The sequence below is a fragment of the Micropterus dolomieu genome, linkage group LG04 (genome assembly GCF_021292245.1).
Source record: "Micropterus dolomieu isolate WLL.071019.BEF.003 ecotype Adirondacks linkage group LG04, ASM2129224v1, whole genome shotgun sequence".
NCBI classification, from domain to species: Eukaryota; Metazoa; Chordata; class Actinopteri; order Centrarchiformes; family Centrarchidae; genus Micropterus; species Micropterus dolomieu.
This window is the reverse complement of record NC_060153.1, coordinates 23,219,301-23,237,613: the sequence shown is the minus strand read 5'-3', so window position 1 is coordinate 23,237,613 and position 18,313 is coordinate 23,219,301. Positions and strand designations below refer to the sequence as shown.

The following is an 18,313-nucleotide window of genomic DNA, read 5'->3' as shown; positions in this document are numbered from 1 at the left end:
TTTATACACTGCCGTGTTTCCTCAGTAGGATGTTACCTCTTCTCAAAAGCTTGCTTTTATCTGTAGTCTGGGCATCGGTGGCTCTTCATCATGAAATGATAAGAAACACATCTTCCTCCCCTTATCCAGACTTTGCTGATAAAAATGCCTGGAGTTCCTTCGGATGAAAAATGGTTAATAGATCTGGAAAACACAAGTTTAAACCTCCCCCATATGCAATGATAATTCTTTACAACTTCATGGCCTCAAGAAAAATGGTAAATATCTATTGTGACAGTCAGAAACTTGTCAATTTTGGTGCATCATGTCCTCCTTTTAGAGGAAGTACAACTGTGATATAAATCTATGTGTCACTTAGATGTTTTTAGATCATCAGGTTAAAAACAAGGACCTGTAGGCTATAGAAATGTCTTGTGACTTTTTGTGTTACAGTATCTGTACTTATGCACCTTTTTCCACTTTGAAATTGCATGGTGTTGTCTTTATTTTAAGGAAATCACAAAAAAATCAAATGGTGGACCAATACAGACCACATTATCTTCAGAGTGACAACACCAGATCTTTTTTTTTGTTCCATCTCTTTTGTTGGAGCCAATCGGTAGTTGAAATGTTAGCCCTAAGTTTAGACATGTGCACAGAGGCGGGGCCATCCTGTCACGCTCTCCACGCTGACTGTTGTTAACACAGTCCATCACACAGTAGTAGTGTCTCGTGTCTCTTTAAATGCGGGTTGCGTAGATCCTTCATGAATGAAACCATGTGATCCAAACATCATTTGACGTCTGGCGCCTCCGACCACAGACTAAAAACAAGCCAGGAAGGAGTGGATATATCTAGAGAGCCGCGAGAAGGCGTGAGAGGAAAAAACATTTTTTTCCAACTGTCTCTCTCCGCACCGGGTCGACCAACCATCGGCGAACCCCAACCTCCGAGGGTGCGGTGGGCGAAAGGCGCCGGTTTGACTTCTGGTGAGTCAGCTTTGTCGAAACCAAAACTGAAATTATTATTTTAAAAGTGCTGAATATAATAGAGGTGGTGTTTTGCTGAGTGTGCACGGTCACCGCCGCTGCAACACCGCCGTTTCCGCTTGTCCCGGTATGCGCCGCCGCCGCCGCCGCCGCGCTGTCTCCCGCTCAGCCGAACTGAGCGACGCCGCTGCCGTTTAAAGGGCAGCAGTCCGGTAGTGCTGAATCATCACGAACCAGTCGTCGTCCAGACCCGTACTACACGCGCTTCCGAGACCGGGTCTGGCGCTGGAACAGCCACGCCAACCGACCAACCGGCGATTTCATAACAACGCAGACAAAGGGGGCGTACGGCTGTCAAGCTTAAACAAGAAGCCATGTGTCGGAATTAGAAGACCGTGCGGGGAGTCCGAGTAGGCTCACCGTGCCGCTGGTATGGCCGGGGATCCCCTTGTATTGTGGCTACTGACTGTCTAGATATTTAGAAAGCAAGAGGAGCTAGATGAAAAACAATAACGTAGAGACTAATAACTTAGGACACCCTGGATAACAACACCTCACCGTTAGCTTCCTCGACTGTCCTCTGCTCGGGGTGCTGAAGCGGCAGTGGCGGACACAGACTGGAGCCACTGACCGTCTGCTGCCTCTTCACAGGTAAGATGGCCAGTCAGCTGTTCGGTAGGTGTGCGGGAATTTTATTTGCGTGGCGGAGGGTTTTACTGACTCTTGAGGTAACCCCCCATCCACTCGCTGCCTGCTTATTTAGCGGTGTGAAAAGCCGGCGACAACAATAAACCGCGGCTGTCACCGTGGTGCGTTAGTAACTGTCAAACGTCCACCGGCTGGATCATGGCCGTTGGTGAGAGGGCAGCGGCTCAGTGTTAGACAGGCCTTCTTTACTGCAAGTACGTTTAAACGTTAGCTCACACGTTTTAAGTGACTTGTGCTGTCGGTTCAAACTGAGAGAATCGGTCCGTTTCCCTCCGTCCGTACACCGGCTGGGCTCGCCACAGAGATGCTGATTCATCACAACGTTGTTATTTCTCAACGTTTGCGCGAGCAGAGCGGAGGCATGAGGGAGCCATGGCAACATGGCACCGGCGGCGGGCGGGCGGACAAAGGTCTGGCGCGAGGGAAGGAAGAGCTCGGTTTATATTGGGGGGGGGGCTTGGCTCTGAAATAAACATATAGTGGCTGTTGACGTGTTTATGGGATAATTAGAGCTCATGTGGGCTGATCAATGGGTGTTTAAAATGTCAGCTGTGCTAAATTAGTTCATTTTTTAAGTTAGGTTTGGTTATTCAGCGGGCTTAAATAGGCATTTTTCAGTCAAACTGGATTTTATGCTGTAAATTATTTAGTTGCCTTATCTGTATTTGCTTTGGGGTTATGACTTGAATGTATTCAAGCCAAAAAACATTTTCACTGTCACAACCAATGATAATTGCTGCCTTTTTATATCCGTGACCACACTCACTTTTTTGTGGAAAACCTTGTATGAAAGTCTATGAATCAAAAATTAGCCTTGTGAGTGAATATCTTTAAAGGTATTTGGACAAAAACAAATGAAGGCTGGAAAGGGGTCACATTCCCATGGCAGTTAATGTTGAAGATTGATTGCTCATGAACCCACACACAGACTTGTGCTAAAAAAAGAAAGCACCTCATTGCCTTGCAACAGAATATCCTCTGATTGATCTCTTGTAGATGGGCCATTATCTGCTGCCAGGTAGCAGCCTATGAGCATTGCAAATCTTAAACACTGACGAGTAATAGGGAAGCTCTGTGGGCTCTAGAAAAACAGAAACTTCACCCCCTAATGACTCCATATCAGCAGCTTTAGTTAGTGTCAGCACTCTGCAGAGTGTATCAAAAGTATGTAGTAAGCAAGTTGGCAAGTACTGTAATAGAGGGTCATAATGATGAAACAGTTGTATCAGTATTGGAGAGAAGAATACCCACCAACCCCCCTTACTGTCTTACTCACTCACTCACACACACACACACACACACACACACACTCTTCCCCCCATTTCCTTTTCTCATTGCGTGTACACACACACACACACACACACAACCAAGGGGCTAAACTTTTTTATACTTGGTATCAGTATTTAATCAGTGCTTGAAGTGCATTTCTCTGTCAAGTACTTTCCCCATCCTTCCCTGGTGTTCACGGTAATTGAACGCTGACCAATGCTTATGTGTGCAACTTTGCTGATGGTGGCGGAGCGGCAAGGCGTGCGGAGCAAGGGGGATGAAGGAAGAGGGAGGAAGAATGAGAGATGGGATTTGCGGAGAGATTGAGAACAAGGACCTTTTTGTCTTCAAGGCATTCCCTTGAAAATGCTGAGGCGAAGCAAATGCGCTCTCGCTTGACAGATGGCGTTTTCACTTGTTACTTACCACAGCTAGTTTCTTTGCCTTGTCGTGTGTGAATGTGTGTGTGTGAAGAGAACAGGAGATATAAAAACACCTATAAGATGCTGCTAACATGTAGTTGCTTTAGGGCTGTGTGTCTGTAAGCACTAAGGTTAGGTGTGTGAGAGCTGCACTTACAAGATGTGGAAAGAAGATGAAGCAATGAGAAGTCATTTAACCATCAGCTGGCCTTTACAACATTTTGCACTTGGTCGTTGATTCCTTTCCATCCCTTAACGCTGTCTGAAGCTTCTGTCTTCAGGAGAAAGTCCTAAATAATGAGTGTCACATCACTGTTTTACCACACTAGAGGAGAGAGTGTGTGTGTGTGTGTGTGTGTGAGTGCTCATATCGTTTTTGATTCTCTACATGTACAGTGGTCATGTTGATGTAACACTGTGTAAAACCTCATCTAGATGTGTGAGGAAGGAATTTGGGACAGGAGCTCCTGAGCTAGGATAAGTGTTTAAATACTTCTGGATGGAAGAGATCCACTAATGTTGAGAGCTGAAACCATTAGCTCAGTCAATTAGAGAATTGATCAGCAAACATTTTTTGATTTGTTGAAAAATATTATGATAGTAAAGTGAATATCTTTTGGGTTATAGACAGTTTTTTTGGCATTTTATAAGCCAATCTATTATTGAGAAAATAATCACCACATTAATCAGTGATGAAAATAGTCAACCCCATATTCCATACCAAGTAGGGGTTTGAAAACATCTTACATTTTATTTTAGGCTGCAACTAACTCTTTTTTTGGTAAATCGTTTAGTCTATGACAGGTCACATAATTACCGAAGGTAAGATCTTCAAATGTTATATTGTTCTATCAAAACTCCCCAAACCCCAAAATATTCAGTTTACAATGATATGTGACAAAGAAAAGCAGCATATCCCCTCATTTGTACGGAAGCCCTAAGCAAACATCGATTCATATTTTTATTTTACTCCATTTTCCCGTGATAACGAGAGAATTATCTCATGATCTCGAGATAACGACTGTTGTTTTCTCATGATAACGGGATAATTTTCTCGTGATCTCAAGATAACAAACCAGCTGAATACAGGAGTCGGCAGGTGCGTTTCTTTACGATAATTTTCGTGTCAATTTGCTGAGTCAGCATTTAGCTCAGTTGGTAGAGCGCAGGACTTGCATCCCAAGGATTGCAGGTTTGAGCTCTGCTCTCTGCAAAGTTTATTCTTCTTTTGTGTGTTGTTTTTTTTTTTTTTTTTTATCATTCTCTTCAACAGAGTTGTTATCAAGAGATTCAGGGGAATCCAATCACACATTTCTCTGAAATAGCCGTCAGCAAACGTGTAGTTAAATGGATTCCATTGAATGAGAAGCGGATGAATTTCCTCTGCCTGGGAATGATGGGGAAATGAAAAGTCCATAGGTTGATGAATGTGGACCAATCGCCGGGATGCGCACACTCCAGCACATGATAAATTGTGAGCATGTGAATCAGTCTTCTTCATAACAACTTTGTTATAGAGGATTTTGAAAAAGATTTTTTTTTTTTTAAAGTTGGTCTTCAATGAGGATCAAACTCACAATCTTAATACTACAAGACATGTACCTTACTCACTGAGCTAATCAGTGACAATAAAACCACCTTGAAATTACCATTAAGAAACATTCTTGCCAACCCCTGTGTTAAACTACTGTTTTGTTATCTCAAGATCACAAAAAAAAAATTATCCCGTTATCACTGGAAACGGAGTAAAATAAAGAGATGAATCGGTGGCCGCTTAGGGCTTCCGTACCTTTGAGAGGCTGGAATCAGAGAATATTTGGCGTGTTTCTCTATTTTGCTTGAAAAATGACTGAATTGATTAATTTGTGATCGCAACAGTTTCGATCGATTAATCAAATTGTTTTGGCTCTAGTTTTATAAGATGTTAAAAAGGGATGGTTTCATAACCAAATGTTGTGAAGCTAATAATGTTTTGTAAACTTGTCTTACTGACAGCAAGTAGGGTATCATACCTGCTGGCAATCAGTGCCAACTCCCCGAACTCAACAGTTTTTGATCCTCGGTGTGCTGGACACATTCTAAGGTGGTGGTTAATGATGTTTTGATACTAATGCACAGCATTATCTTGTAACATATTCCTGCTGTATTGTTTCTACATCCATCCCTGATCTGGCACTGCCAGAAGGCAGCATTTATTGCAGAGCTATCGTGCTGGATTGCATTAGATTGCGCAGGTGTTCTCAATATTGTGTCCACCTCGTGTGTGTGTGTGTGTGTGTATGCATGTTTGTGGAGATAATTTCTGAGTAGCGCCTGCATGTTTATGATCTTGTTTACTACTGGGATCCATTTCAGAAAAGTCTTGTTATGTTTGCAAATTTCTGAGAGTGAGAGAAGTTGAAAAGAGAGAAGTAAAAGCAGGAATAAAAGACTGAATTGAAGAGTGGGTGAGGGAGAGGCAGAGAAAAGGAAGCAGTGGGGCAGATCAGATCAATAGTTGAATGTTTTTTCTCCACAGTAATGATGAAATATGGTGTAAGCAGATCTGGTGCATAATCATTGCTGTGCTGCTGTTTTTCCTGCTTCCATGTGAGTGTGCCGCTTGTCCTTTGTGCACCCTCCCTCCAGAGGTGTTTTGACTCCTTATTTACATAACCTCCCTGAGAACAGAAAAATATAGGAAATCAAGATAAATCCCATTGCAACATGCACGACAAGTCTAAAGGATTAGGAAACATGTTTAAGATTAGTGGCCCAAATTTACTGCTCCAGCCTTCTGTCCCAAAGTGGTTGTGGTGTGTTCAAACACCAATATTACAAAGCCGCTTTTCGATATCAATAATCTCTCTATGATCAGAACTCTTTGAGTCAAGTTCTTGTGTTTTCGTTCAGACGACCTTTGGGTTTATTTTGGAGCTTTTTGAGACGGCTTCTGTTAGAGGAGACCACTCATTCACACACAAATAAATACGCACGGACGCTCCACAGCACAGAAATGATTTTGTTTTGCATGCAGTGTTGAGATATTGAGAATGTAGCAGTGGAGATGCAAGGCCCTGGTAACAGGAGTATCCGTACCAGAGGTTTTCTACTGGTTGCATCATCTCTATGCGCTAAATTGCCGCATTTTTTAACTGCAGTGTGACGATACCAGAATTGTGGTATGAATTTCTGAATCTTTTAAATAAAAATCAAATAAAAACACACACACAACATGGATCAATGCCAGGGAGCAAAGAGAGGGAACAAAGATTGTGTGTGTGCGCCTCAAATGCAGCGCCAGCTCTTTGCCTTCACCTGTGGCGTTAAATTATTATATATAACAGTTCTCCACCAAGTTTGGAAACCACACATCAGAGCTGTGAAACAAAGCAGGTGCATCTTTAAAATCAAATCACCTTCAGATTTATGGAATGTGACTGATGGCATAGTGCATTGGTTTCTGGAGTCAGGTTGAACTTTTTAACCATCACACCTGATTATGTCTATGCATGTTGATCCTTGAGCTCTCTGGATGGTGATTCTTTTTTAGTTTTTTCATACTGACAACTAAAATATCTCAGGAGCCTTTTTACTCAACCCTCTCTGTGTCTGTTCGTAGACAAAGCTGACTAGGGCTGCAACTCATTTTCATAGTCGATTATTCTCTGTCAGAATGTCAGAAAATACTGAAAAATATCTACCACAAGGTGACATCTTTTGATATTTTGTCAGTCCAAAACCCAAAAGACATTCAATTTACTATCACAGAAGTATTAATATATAATAATAATAATAATAATATATGTAGAAATATTCACATTTAAGAAGCTGGAATCAGCCTTTTGCTTAAAAAATAACATTTAATCCAAATTGTTGTTGATGAATTTTGTGTTGTTCGATATCTCTAAAGCTGGAAGACGATAAACAGATTTGTTCCACGGACCACCTCAATTTTCTGTCATCTTTTGTACTGGAAAAAGCAGAAATACATGTGGGGGATGCAAAAAGTTCACATACAAAAAATCTCAGTTAGTTTCTTGGAGGAGATGAGGAAAAGGCCTTTTATCTGGATAAACTAAGTTTGTAGCATTTCTCTCTTTTCTTCTGTTTTTGAGGCACAAAATGCACTTATTTGAAATTTTCCATGTAAACATATATGTTTTTTATATTTATAACATTCAAATGGATTTCTGATGTTTGATACATAGTGGTGTCTTGTAATCCCATGTGGGATGAACCAAATGTTTGGCCTGAACTGGAAAGGAAAAACAAACTAAACTAACTGTAGAAAGGAAAAGAGACCTCATTACTACATGAGAAGAGTTAATGAGAGACTATGGCCCTGAGTGTATTGAGCCACATTGTCATACCATCGTAAACGAATGAAAGCTAGTGGGAAACCTTTAAATGGTCACCAGGAACGTCCCACCCGCGAGCTACAAACACGTCTCTTGTTCATCTCTGCTCCTAAATGTTTGCCAAAAGGTTTCTGATGATATTTCCTCATTAATGTGACTGATAATCACGCACAGAAACTTTCTGAAGTTAGTATTGCTGACAGGGGATGTACAGTGTTGGGAGGGGAGGGGGGTAACTTTGGTGAACTTATAGCTGTCTCTTTGTGTTTGTTATTCACACACAAAGAGAGAACCAACTTAACCTACGGGACATGGTTTCTCTCCTCTTTCAAAAAGCACTCATGAAAAAAGAAAAAGGAGCCAGTGCTCAATTGCCTGACAGTGCAGGTTTTTTTGCTTGTGTTGGAAAATTTGTCATCACACTCCGACTTACTACCTGGAATGGGAAAAACGTGTCGACGCCAGGACTTTTTCTCGCCTTTAATAACACACTTGCACAAACACTGTCTTGCGCACACTTAACCAGCACCCACACACACACACACACACACACACACACACACACACACACACACACACACACACACACACACACACACACACACACACACACACACACACAATACCCTTTTTGAACTCTCAGAAAAGTGTGAAAGTGATCACTCTTCTCTCTCCATGTATTATAATATGTATATGAGGGGCCAAACTCATGGATCCTTTACAACTCTTCTCCTTCACTTTCCCTGTTTTCTCCATCTCCTTGGCTCCCTTCTCTATCATGCTTATTTCACGCTCTGCATAACTCCCAGTTAATAGCTTCCTGCTCTTTCCGCACACACACACACACACCCCTCAAACTGGTGTCTTTTCTCCCCCCTCCTCTTCGTCACCTAGTGTTGTAGTCAAGACCGCCCAAACCGAGACCAAGTCAAGACCAAGGCCGAGAGAGGGCGAGACCGAGTCAAGACCAAGACCAGTTCCCCACATTACATGACACATAATAAAATGTGGAATGAGATCATAGGTACTTCTCAAATTGATCTGAAAGATCCACATTCCCATTAAAACACCCACATACAAACAGTAAGAGCTGAAATCAACGTAAGCATCTTTATTCAACACTTTTTTCCACGCTTACCATCGCGGGGAGGGGTCGTTAACGGTAACAACACTTTTTTAATTAGGGTTATTGGTTGCATTTAAAGCAATACATTTTATATCCAATCAAAGTTAGGATGTTAACAAATAAATCAGACAACGCAAAAGCAATTTGTTGATATCCTCGAAGTTATGGTCTTGAAATAAAATCCAGAATGACCGAGACAAGACCGAGTACAAATGCAGTCGAGTCCGACCAAGACCATCAAAAAGTGGTCTTAAGACCTGTCTCAAGACCAAGACCGGTCTCGAGTACTACAACACTATCATCACCCTCTCTCCATGGCCCCGTATGTCCGCTGTGACCCTGCCCCCTCTCTGTACAAAGGTTGCCATTATCACCAATCTGATTCCTAATTCCCAATTAGCCTCGACACAGCGTTCATCGTTATTTATTTACCAACTCCCTCAACACCCTCGGCCCACAACAGATCAGCGTGCACGAGCACTGCTCCCTCTTTGTTTTTTTTTTTTTGAACAAAAGGCACGACTGCAGTCAGGAGCCCAGTTTTGTGGCGCTCTGAGGTTTTAATTCACACTCCCTACATGTTTCTCTCTTTAAGTCTCTCCATCATGTCCTCCATGTGTCTAACTGTGTGTCTTCACTGCCTCACTCGGCTGCCGTCCTTTGTGTTCTCCATTATTGCTCAGAGAGTTGCTTGAGGGAGGAGGTGCCGTTCTGGCAGTTGTTATGTTGGGATTATTCAATAAAGACAGACTTTCCACTGTCTCACAAACGACTCTTACAATCTATTCTTGATCATTCTCTATGCTAGTTTGTTTATGCTCGTGTACACCCACACACATCAGCCCCCGGGTCGTTTGTGAAGCTCCTAATCTGGCTATTTATTTTCCTTTGTGTGTGCATGTGTGTGTTTGTGTGTGTGCAGCAGGCCAACAGCTTTTAAGTAGGAAGTCTCTTTCTAAGAAATTCGTCTGTGTGTGGCTCTGTGCGGTAGTGGCTGGGGCTAAAGGTTCTCTCAAACAAGATTAATTAGAGCTCTGTCTGAAGCCACACACACAGTTCATCACCCTGTTCGTCTTCACTACATAAAGAGAAAGGACTGCTGCTATGTGTCTTGTGCAATTTCTTGTGCTCTTTAATCCATCTTTATAAGCCCCATGATCGCTGTGTTCACCTTCTGTCACGCTATTAGTCTTTTTTTCAGCTTTTCTCCAGGACTTGATTTGTCAACAAGACAGCATGTGAAGCTGTGTGTGTGTGTGTGTGTGTGTGTGTGTGTATGAGACGGCGAGCAGAATGTTGCGGAGGTGGGGGTCGGGGGTATAGAGAGATGGTCAGCAGTAGTTTCGTTGCTCTGGATCAGCTTCAGAACTTTTCTAATTGAGGTTTTAGTCGTGGTCGTTGCTGAGTTCAGGGTTTTTTTCTACCCAATCCCCCTCCATCCATTCCTCCCTCCCTGGTTACCCCCCCCCACTCTCTCCCCCCCTCCATACCCAACAGCTAAGCTCTTACAAATGTGTTGAGGATGCATTTTCACCCAAACCCTTTCGCACCCCCTCTTCTCTCCTCCTTCTCTGCCCCCCACACACCCTCCTGTCCTGTTCCTCCTCATCGCTGTTTCTCCCTCCATCCCCACCTCTGTCCCCCTCCTCTCCTCCCCCTCCTCACTTGCCTCTCTCTTTTTCCTCTCTTCTTTCTCCCTTGTCATTTGCACCCTCCCCGCCCCGTCTTCCCTCCAAACTCAGCATTTTTCTCGGCTGTGGGTGTGATGTCTCCGCTGTAACGCTAATCAGCTCTGGAGACGTCAGCATTCTTTCAGTCCTCTTTCACCACCACCAGCACCCACCCTTTCTCCTCCTTTCTTACCTAGTCTGTCTTCACCTTGCTATCCTACCAACTCCTCGCCCTCTTTTCTCCTCACTTTCTTATCTTTTCCTCTCTTCTAGCCGTACTTTACTCATCTCCACCACTTCTCACCTATTATTCATCCCTGTCCCCCATGTCCTGTCCTCTGTGTTTGTTTGTGTGTGTGTCGTCTCTGCACTGTAACCGCAAGCAGCTCTGCTCTTTAGTTGTCAGCGTTCTTTCGGTTGCTCCATAAAAAATACAGCCTGCCACAGCAAAAAAGCTGTCTGTTGTAGCAACAGTGACTGTGGCATTGACCACACCGCAGCGACCACCCCGCAAGCATTATTGGAAGGACACCTCTGGCAGTTTGTGCTTGTGTAAGTGTGTTTGTACGCCCAAGATGAATGGCGTTGCCTTTGCTCAGCAGATGATCTTTAACCTGGGTGACTTACACATGGCCTGAGCTCTCGAACACACACACACACACACACACACACACACACTAGTTTATTGCAGTTTTATGCTGTGGTGTAGGTCAGGTTTTATGTGGTCTAACTTTGATGAAATAGGCCCTAAACTTAATGTGCTGCTGTAAGTGTATACTAACATCACTACTACCACTAATCTAGCTATACCTTCTGTGATAATAATTTGCACATATTAAACAATTAGTTGGTTAGTCAATGGACAGAAAATTAATTGCAGATAATTTTGATAATCAGTTTATCTTAAGTCATATTTTCTTTAAGCTAAAACGCAAAACATGAATTGGTTCTAACTCCTCAAATGTCAACAGATGCTATTGTCCTTAGTATTCTATGATAGTAAACTTAATATCTTAAATATAATAATATTTTAAAACAAGCTATTTCAAGATGCCACCTCAGGCTTTCAGAAGATGACATGGACACATTTTTTTGGCTAAACGATTAATTGGTTAATTGAAAATATGATTGGCCGACTTTTTACTCCGCCTTAACCCTTCTGCTACAAGGATCCTCTAATAATTAGCGCATTCATCAAAAATGAAAATAATCATAGTTGTATACCATCTGTGTAACTTCTGGCACATTTTGTAGTCACATTTTTTGTCATCTTTACTGATCAAATGATTGATAATTATTACAGCAGAGGACATAAAAGTAAGCCATAATATCTGAAACTAAAACATTTGCAGATACCAAAAATGCATCTGTATGGATATAGATACTAAAATTACCTTTTCTGCAGTAATTCCATTTGCTGGTTGCTTTTATCTCAGACAACAAGACATTTTAATTACGTGTTGTCACTTACGGAATAAAACCTCGGAGCCATCTACAGTACACTCAATTTCCGCACATATCAAGTGTTGTTTAGCACTTCAAACACTACACTACAGCCAACCGTTTTACGCATGTGTTTTATTGTGCCCCACTGGCATGGCGGCAGGGGAGTGTGTGTGTCTGTGTGTTTGCCAGCATGCTTTTTGTTTGTATGTAGATGGGGTTAGAGGGGGTTGGGTTTTGGGCACAGGGGAAATAAACCAGTGCCTGGCAGGAAAATAGCCTCCGATTTTGCCCTCTGTTTTCCCCCTCCCATTTCTCTTCACCAACCCCACCCCCAACAGCCACCCTCAGTCTTCACGTCTTTGATCCATCTATTGTGTGATGGTGCCCCTCCAGCTGTAGGAGGCTGCAGTGGTACATGAGGATGGAAGACATTTGTTTATTGAGAAGAAGCCTCTCTCTGTACACAGTTAAATGAAAGACTATTTAGTACTAACTGATCCATTAAAGAGCAGAAGAAGTCAAATGCTCTGAATGAAGCATTGCTGTTTCTTTTTAGTTTAAGGTTGCTGTGCGTTTGACGTGCATGCGGGATAACTTGTGTGTGCTTGTAGCGTACGTTTTCCTTTGATCCATACCTATTTATAACTGCAGGATTTGTGGCAGTGCTTGCACAAACACTCACGCACCCCCACAGACAGACAGGCAGAGGTGCATTGTTGGGGAGGCTCACTGGCACGCTCGGGCCTTTTTGACAGAAAAGAATAAGAATGAATCAAGAACAGACGCGTTTCCTCATGTCACTTAAATTTCATCACTTCCCTAAACAAGGTGCTTTTTTAAATTACGCAACTTGTGAATGACTGAAGAAATAGAACTTATTTCCAAATCTGCTTCTTTTTGTTTTAAACTGGCCCTGGTGTGAACTACATAAGAGTATAAATAGGCTCCATAAAGGGAGGCTGTCTTTGATTGGCAAATTGGTTTGACTAAACTTCTGATTCAGCAGTATCAGTTGTGGTGGCATGTCTTTTTATGCTTTGAGGACAAATGCATTTCACCAGTCAATCACATGCGTGCACGGTCTCACGTTGGCCCCTCTCGTGCCCTGCAGGCTTTGCTTTACCTGCAGCTATATTTTGGGTAAAACCTCACCCTTTAGTAAAGCAGTTAGACAGTTGTAAGGGGTGCAAGAAACAAAACAAATAAGGGGTGTATAAAAAGTGACAGAGGAGTGCAGAAATTTTGCATGGCAGTAGAGGAGGGGGTTGAGAGAGTGAGATCAGGAATCTGCTGAGTCATTATGACTGGTCTCATGATGATCGCTCAGCAGCAGCAACAATAGCTGCACTTTATCGCACAACACACACACACACACACACACACACACACACACACACACACACACAGGTCTTAGAGATGAGAGCCAGACCAACGCACCATACAAAGCATCTCATTGAGAGCTTGTGGAGATGCTCATCTGTGGAGCTGTGCGCTCTAAGGACTGATCTCATCTTTTGCACTTCCAGGCTCCCTCTTTGTTGACTTCTGATTCACACTGTTTTGTCTCCATCCTTTTGTCTCTTGTTTCCACTTTGGTAGAAATGCGTTCACATCATTGTATTTGGTTTGCCTTTATTCCTAGTGGCTGTGGGTCTATATCTGTTTTTCTACTTCTCTCCAGTCTCTATACTGCCGTCTCGGGTAATGTGTGTGTGTGTGTGTGTGTGTGTGTGTGTGTGTGTGTGTGTGTGTGTGTGTGTGTTTAGGGCTCTAACAGTTGGTTTTCCCCTGGAGTCCTTCCCACAAATTCTACCACTTCCTCTTCTTTCACATTCATTACATTCCTATTGGCCTATCGCCAACCAATAAGAGTTCAACAACACGAGGTTAGTGGGCACTGTCAGTGTAACCACCAGGAAGCAGGAAGTCAGGAAAATTCTAAGAAAAGTTTGGGTGTCACTTTCACTCATACACTGTGACACAGATGCATACTCATGTAACATGCTCACACAGCAGTGCTCCAAAAGTAGATTTCCATGTGGTATGTCTCCGCTGGTCCAGGTGGGTACTACTGACTCACGCTTTACTGATCTCATAGAAACATTGTTCTAGATGGTCTTTTTTTTATTGCTATTACTCTGTTAACTGGCTTTACGCAGAACTTCAGGTGTCTTATATGTTGTTTCTTTGCTCATGTTCTGTACTCTTTCGCGTCTTTGTAGGTCTGTTCAGAAGGGCAAGGCTCTTGTGGCATGACGACGACTAACAAAGGAAATAAAGCCTTGAAGGTAAGAGCATGTTTTACACTGAATTCTCTGTATCTGATATGCTGTTCTGTCTCTGTCTCACTCCCCTTGCTCCTCCTGTTTCCTGCAGGTGAAGCGTGAGCCGGGAGAGAATGGCACCAGCCTCACAGACGAGGAGCTGGTGACCATGTCAGTGCGGGAGCTGAACCAGCACCTCAGAGGGCTCACCAAAGAAGAGATCCTGCAACTGAAACAACGGCGGCGCACCCTCAAGAACCGGGGCTACGCCGCCAGCTGCCGGGTGAAGCGGGTCACCCAGAAGGAGGAGCTGGAGAAGCAGAAGGCCCAGCTGCAGCAGGAGGTGGACAAACTGGCCAATGAGAATGCTTCGATGCGCGTTGAGCTGGACGCTCTGAGGTCCAAGTACGAGGCATTACAGACCTTCGCCAGGACCGTGGCACGGAGCCCCACTGTCGGGGTTGGGGTTAGGCCTGGAGGGGGAGGAGGAGGGGGAGGGGTGCCGTCATCAGTCATTGGTCCACTGATACCAGGGAAGGTAGCAACAGCGACGAGTGTGATCACAATAGTGAAATCAAAAACAGATGCACGGTCTTGAGGGAGCGAACGATAGATGAGGGTGTGTTGGGGGTGGAGTCATTCTTCTTCTCTGCTGGCCACCTCTCCTCCACCTGCACTGACTTCAAACAGCTGGGCAGCCTTGATCAAACCGCCTCAGCATGTTCCCATCACCTGTCTCACATCAGTGCAGGTGAAGGAAAGGATGGAAGCAGAGGAAGATCATTGAGACTCTGATGATGCAAGCCCTTGGTCAGCGCATGATCATTTAGCACAGGACAGATACACAGGGTTCCTACAGTCACTGAAAGCCTGGAAAAGAATTTGAGATTAGTTTTATTCCAGGCCAGGCAGGGGGAAAAAAGATTTTAAAAAACGTAAATGTCCAAAATACTTTGGAAAAATCATGCAATTTTGTTCAGTTGCCATTTACGTCAGTCAAGTGTCAAGTTTTACCGCTGGTAGATCTTCATATGCGTAAGTGCGTAATAATCCCATTAAACGTTTGCACACTAGATTTGAAGTTTGCCAGAACGTAGATATAGAACATTTAAATTTGCTACAGCAACACAAATATATTCTAACACATGTGTTATACATATGTAATAGAATCAGGAGGACAGTATTGATGTGTTAGTTATAGGAAAGTTGTTGGATTAGATTGTTTTGGGTCCCTGACTTCCAAAAGAATAGATTTCATGTGACCTGCTGATTTCAGTGGCTGCAGAGAAATCCCATCTTGCTCCACCTAGCCAAGAACCTTTTCAGAAAAGTACTATAGAAAAATATATATTACACAATGGTGGTACCTGTATTTCTACTGTTTTGTACTTTGTTGTCATTCACATGAGGTCCAAAGTGTATTCTCTGTGTGTCAATTGTTATATATCAGGAATTCTGTGATATTCTGTGGCGCGTGTTCGTTTTGGTATTGCTATATTTACTTAGCTGTATTTTTTCTACGGCCTCTTCACTTTCTATGTCCAACTCTCTTTCTCTTACCTATTCTTTCTCTGTCCTTCCATTTATCAATTCCAATTGGTTACCAATTATTACACACAGTACTTCCTGGATCGAACAGAGAGAGCTGGGGGGGGTAAAAATATATTCAAGAAAATTGGAAGGGCTAGTGCCTTGGTCTCCTAAAGATATGCATCAATAAGAAGTCAAGAGGACATTGTGGAAGGATGGTGGAGATTCGATGCAGGTGTTTGCTTAAAACCTGTGCTTAATAGGATACACTGACCAATCAGGGATCAGTTTGTAACAGCATTTAACTCTCGCTGTGCGTTGTTGTATGAGCTGTGTAGTACCCATCAGCAACACCCATTTTTGTGACTTGACAGTTCATGTACTTGCAAAACAGGAGCCTGCAGTTAGCCTAATTGTCTGGATTGGATACTGACTCAGAAATCTAGGTTTTTAACCTACAGCAAAATGTTTGCTTCAAATCAAAGTGGTTAACAGTGCATTCCTTGTGCTTTTAACTACAAAGCTCACTGTACACAAGTGTAAATGTGATTACTGACAACGCAGTCAGCCAGCAAGGATCGCAAAGATGCTTCTCAGAATTTGCAGTCACATAAATGGGATGCCATTTCACACGAGTTTTACCATAAAAGTAGTCGTATATGGTGTTGTATACTCAAAGAATCTTTGTCTCTGTATGATAGTCTGGAATTTTATAAAGACAATTATCTTTGCATCATTTGTAATGACCTGTAAAAAAACAAAACAAAAAACAAAAAAGGGTATAACAAAATCTGTTTGATATACAGTATTTCTCTATTTTGCAATTGTACCAAAAGTGGCTTAACTACTGAATAGCTTTGTTTTTTCTCTAGTGACTAGGCACGTGTGTGTAACCGTGAACTAGCGTGTGGTGTGCTGTGTAAGTATGTGACGAGGTAACTATAACGTTCACTATTTCATAGATAAGACTTTGATCCTTGTTTGAGTTCAGGCCGAAGCGGGTGAGGACACCGTGGGTAACTGCACTGTTTCGCTAATCATAAAATCTTTGTCCTCCTGGCCCTATCATTCAGCTCCCACACTGCAGGTCGTGTGTTTATACATTTTAAGTTCACCTTGGCAGACCCATTTTCCGTATTTCTGAACAGGCCTTTGTGGCTTCCTTTTTGGTTGTTGCAGTGTTCAAAGCTCGTTATTGCAGACAAAATGACCAATGAGATGAGGAAGTGTTCTGGTTAAACCCACTAGCTTTGTGTATTCAGGTCATCTGGCAAGATGTGAAACTCAACAAGGGGCCTTCATGGCTGCATCACCCCTACTCCTTCAATAAGTTATTTTTGTAGTATGTGATAAAGGTATTTGTTTTTGCTGTGCACATTTTATATTGTTATGTGTATATATATATATATATAATGTTGTTTATATTTTGTTTGTTTTGGAACTGTTTTGTGAGTGTGAGGGAAGTGAAGCAAATTTACGTATTTGGTGTTTTATGAAGTGAAAAATGTATTCTGCTATTTAATGGTTTGTCTGTCAAACAGTTTGTTGTTTTTTTTTAACTATGAAAACCTGATTTAAGAGGAGTCATTTACTGAAATAGAAGCAGTTATTATTGATACAAAACAGTACATACATGCAACCTTTTACCTGAACCGCTACTTTTCCACTGTGAAGAAAAAAGGGGTTAGCTAGCCTACTGCTGTGCAGTTATGAAGATTAGTGAGATATGTGTTTATCTGAACCCTATGTCAGTATAAAATATGATTCAAGCAGCTGAACAATGAGCAAACGCATTGGAAGGAAAATTGGTTTGAGATTTTAAAATATTATTTCTCCATTATCTTTACACTGATAACCATTTGCAAGTTCAGTCAACCATGAAATCAGAGAGCTATATAATTTATTTTTTTAAATGTCTTATCACAAGAATGGTATTCAGCTACAAGCACATATAGGTATCACACCCAGTATATTTCTGTATGTGCTCTATATTAAAAAAGGGGTTCCTGTTTTAAGGTCAGAATACTATCATTCGATTTTCTACTGGATAATTCTTTCAATTCTTTCTCTATTTGTCATTCTGTTGCTTCCTGCACGACTTTACGTTTGCTCATTGAATTGAGTTTTTTCTTTGCTGGCACGTCCTGTGTGGTGTGTGTGTGTGTGTGTGTGTGTGTGTGTGTGTGTGTGGTCGCCGTGGTATAAAATAAGTTGTGTCGAGTTGAAGCAAAATATGAAACTTCCTGGTGCTTGTCAAACTGTACGTACTGTATGTGCCACTGTCACAAAATGTGTCCCCACCTAGTCTGTGTTTTTGTGCTCCCTTGCTTGTAAGAGATGCATACTGTGTAAACATAAATGTGTGGACATGGCGGCTGCTCTAATAATGCAAACTGCGTAAAAATTAGACCTCCTGCCACACAGGAGCAGTGATGCTATCGTAGTCGTCATGTCAAGTTGTCTGTTTAATAATTGCAGGTAGGCCTACAGCGCAATGTGACAGGGTGAAAGTGCTTATAGTGTTGAGCGATTTATACTTTGTTATAAATGTCAGGTGTCTGTTTAAATCT

General features: G+C 42.4%; 1 protein-coding gene across 2 annotated transcripts; it reads left to right on the top strand.

Annotated features, from left to right (window-relative positions):
• Nucleotides 1-780: 780 nt before the first annotated feature.
• mafgb (v-maf avian musculoaponeurotic fibrosarcoma oncogene homolog Gb) lies at nucleotides 781-16,474 on the top strand. 2 transcript variants are annotated; one of them, XM_046046995.1, is made up of 3 exons: nucleotides 781-968; nucleotides 14,172-14,237; nucleotides 14,326-16,474. In XM_046046995.1, exons 2-3 carry the CDS (start codon nucleotides 14,202-14,204, stop codon nucleotides 14,809-14,811), a joined length of 522 nt encoding a protein of 173 aa, XP_045902951.1. In that variant the 5' UTR covers nucleotides 781-968; nucleotides 14,172-14,201; the 3' UTR covers nucleotides 14,812-16,474. The 2 variants fall into 2 exon arrangements, with proteins under 2 accessions (XP_045902951.1, XP_045902950.1); XM_046046994.1 differs by lacking the exon at nucleotides 781-968 and adding an exon at nucleotides 1,153-1,619.
• The last annotated feature ends 1,839 nt before the right edge of the window (nucleotides 16,475-18,313 follow it).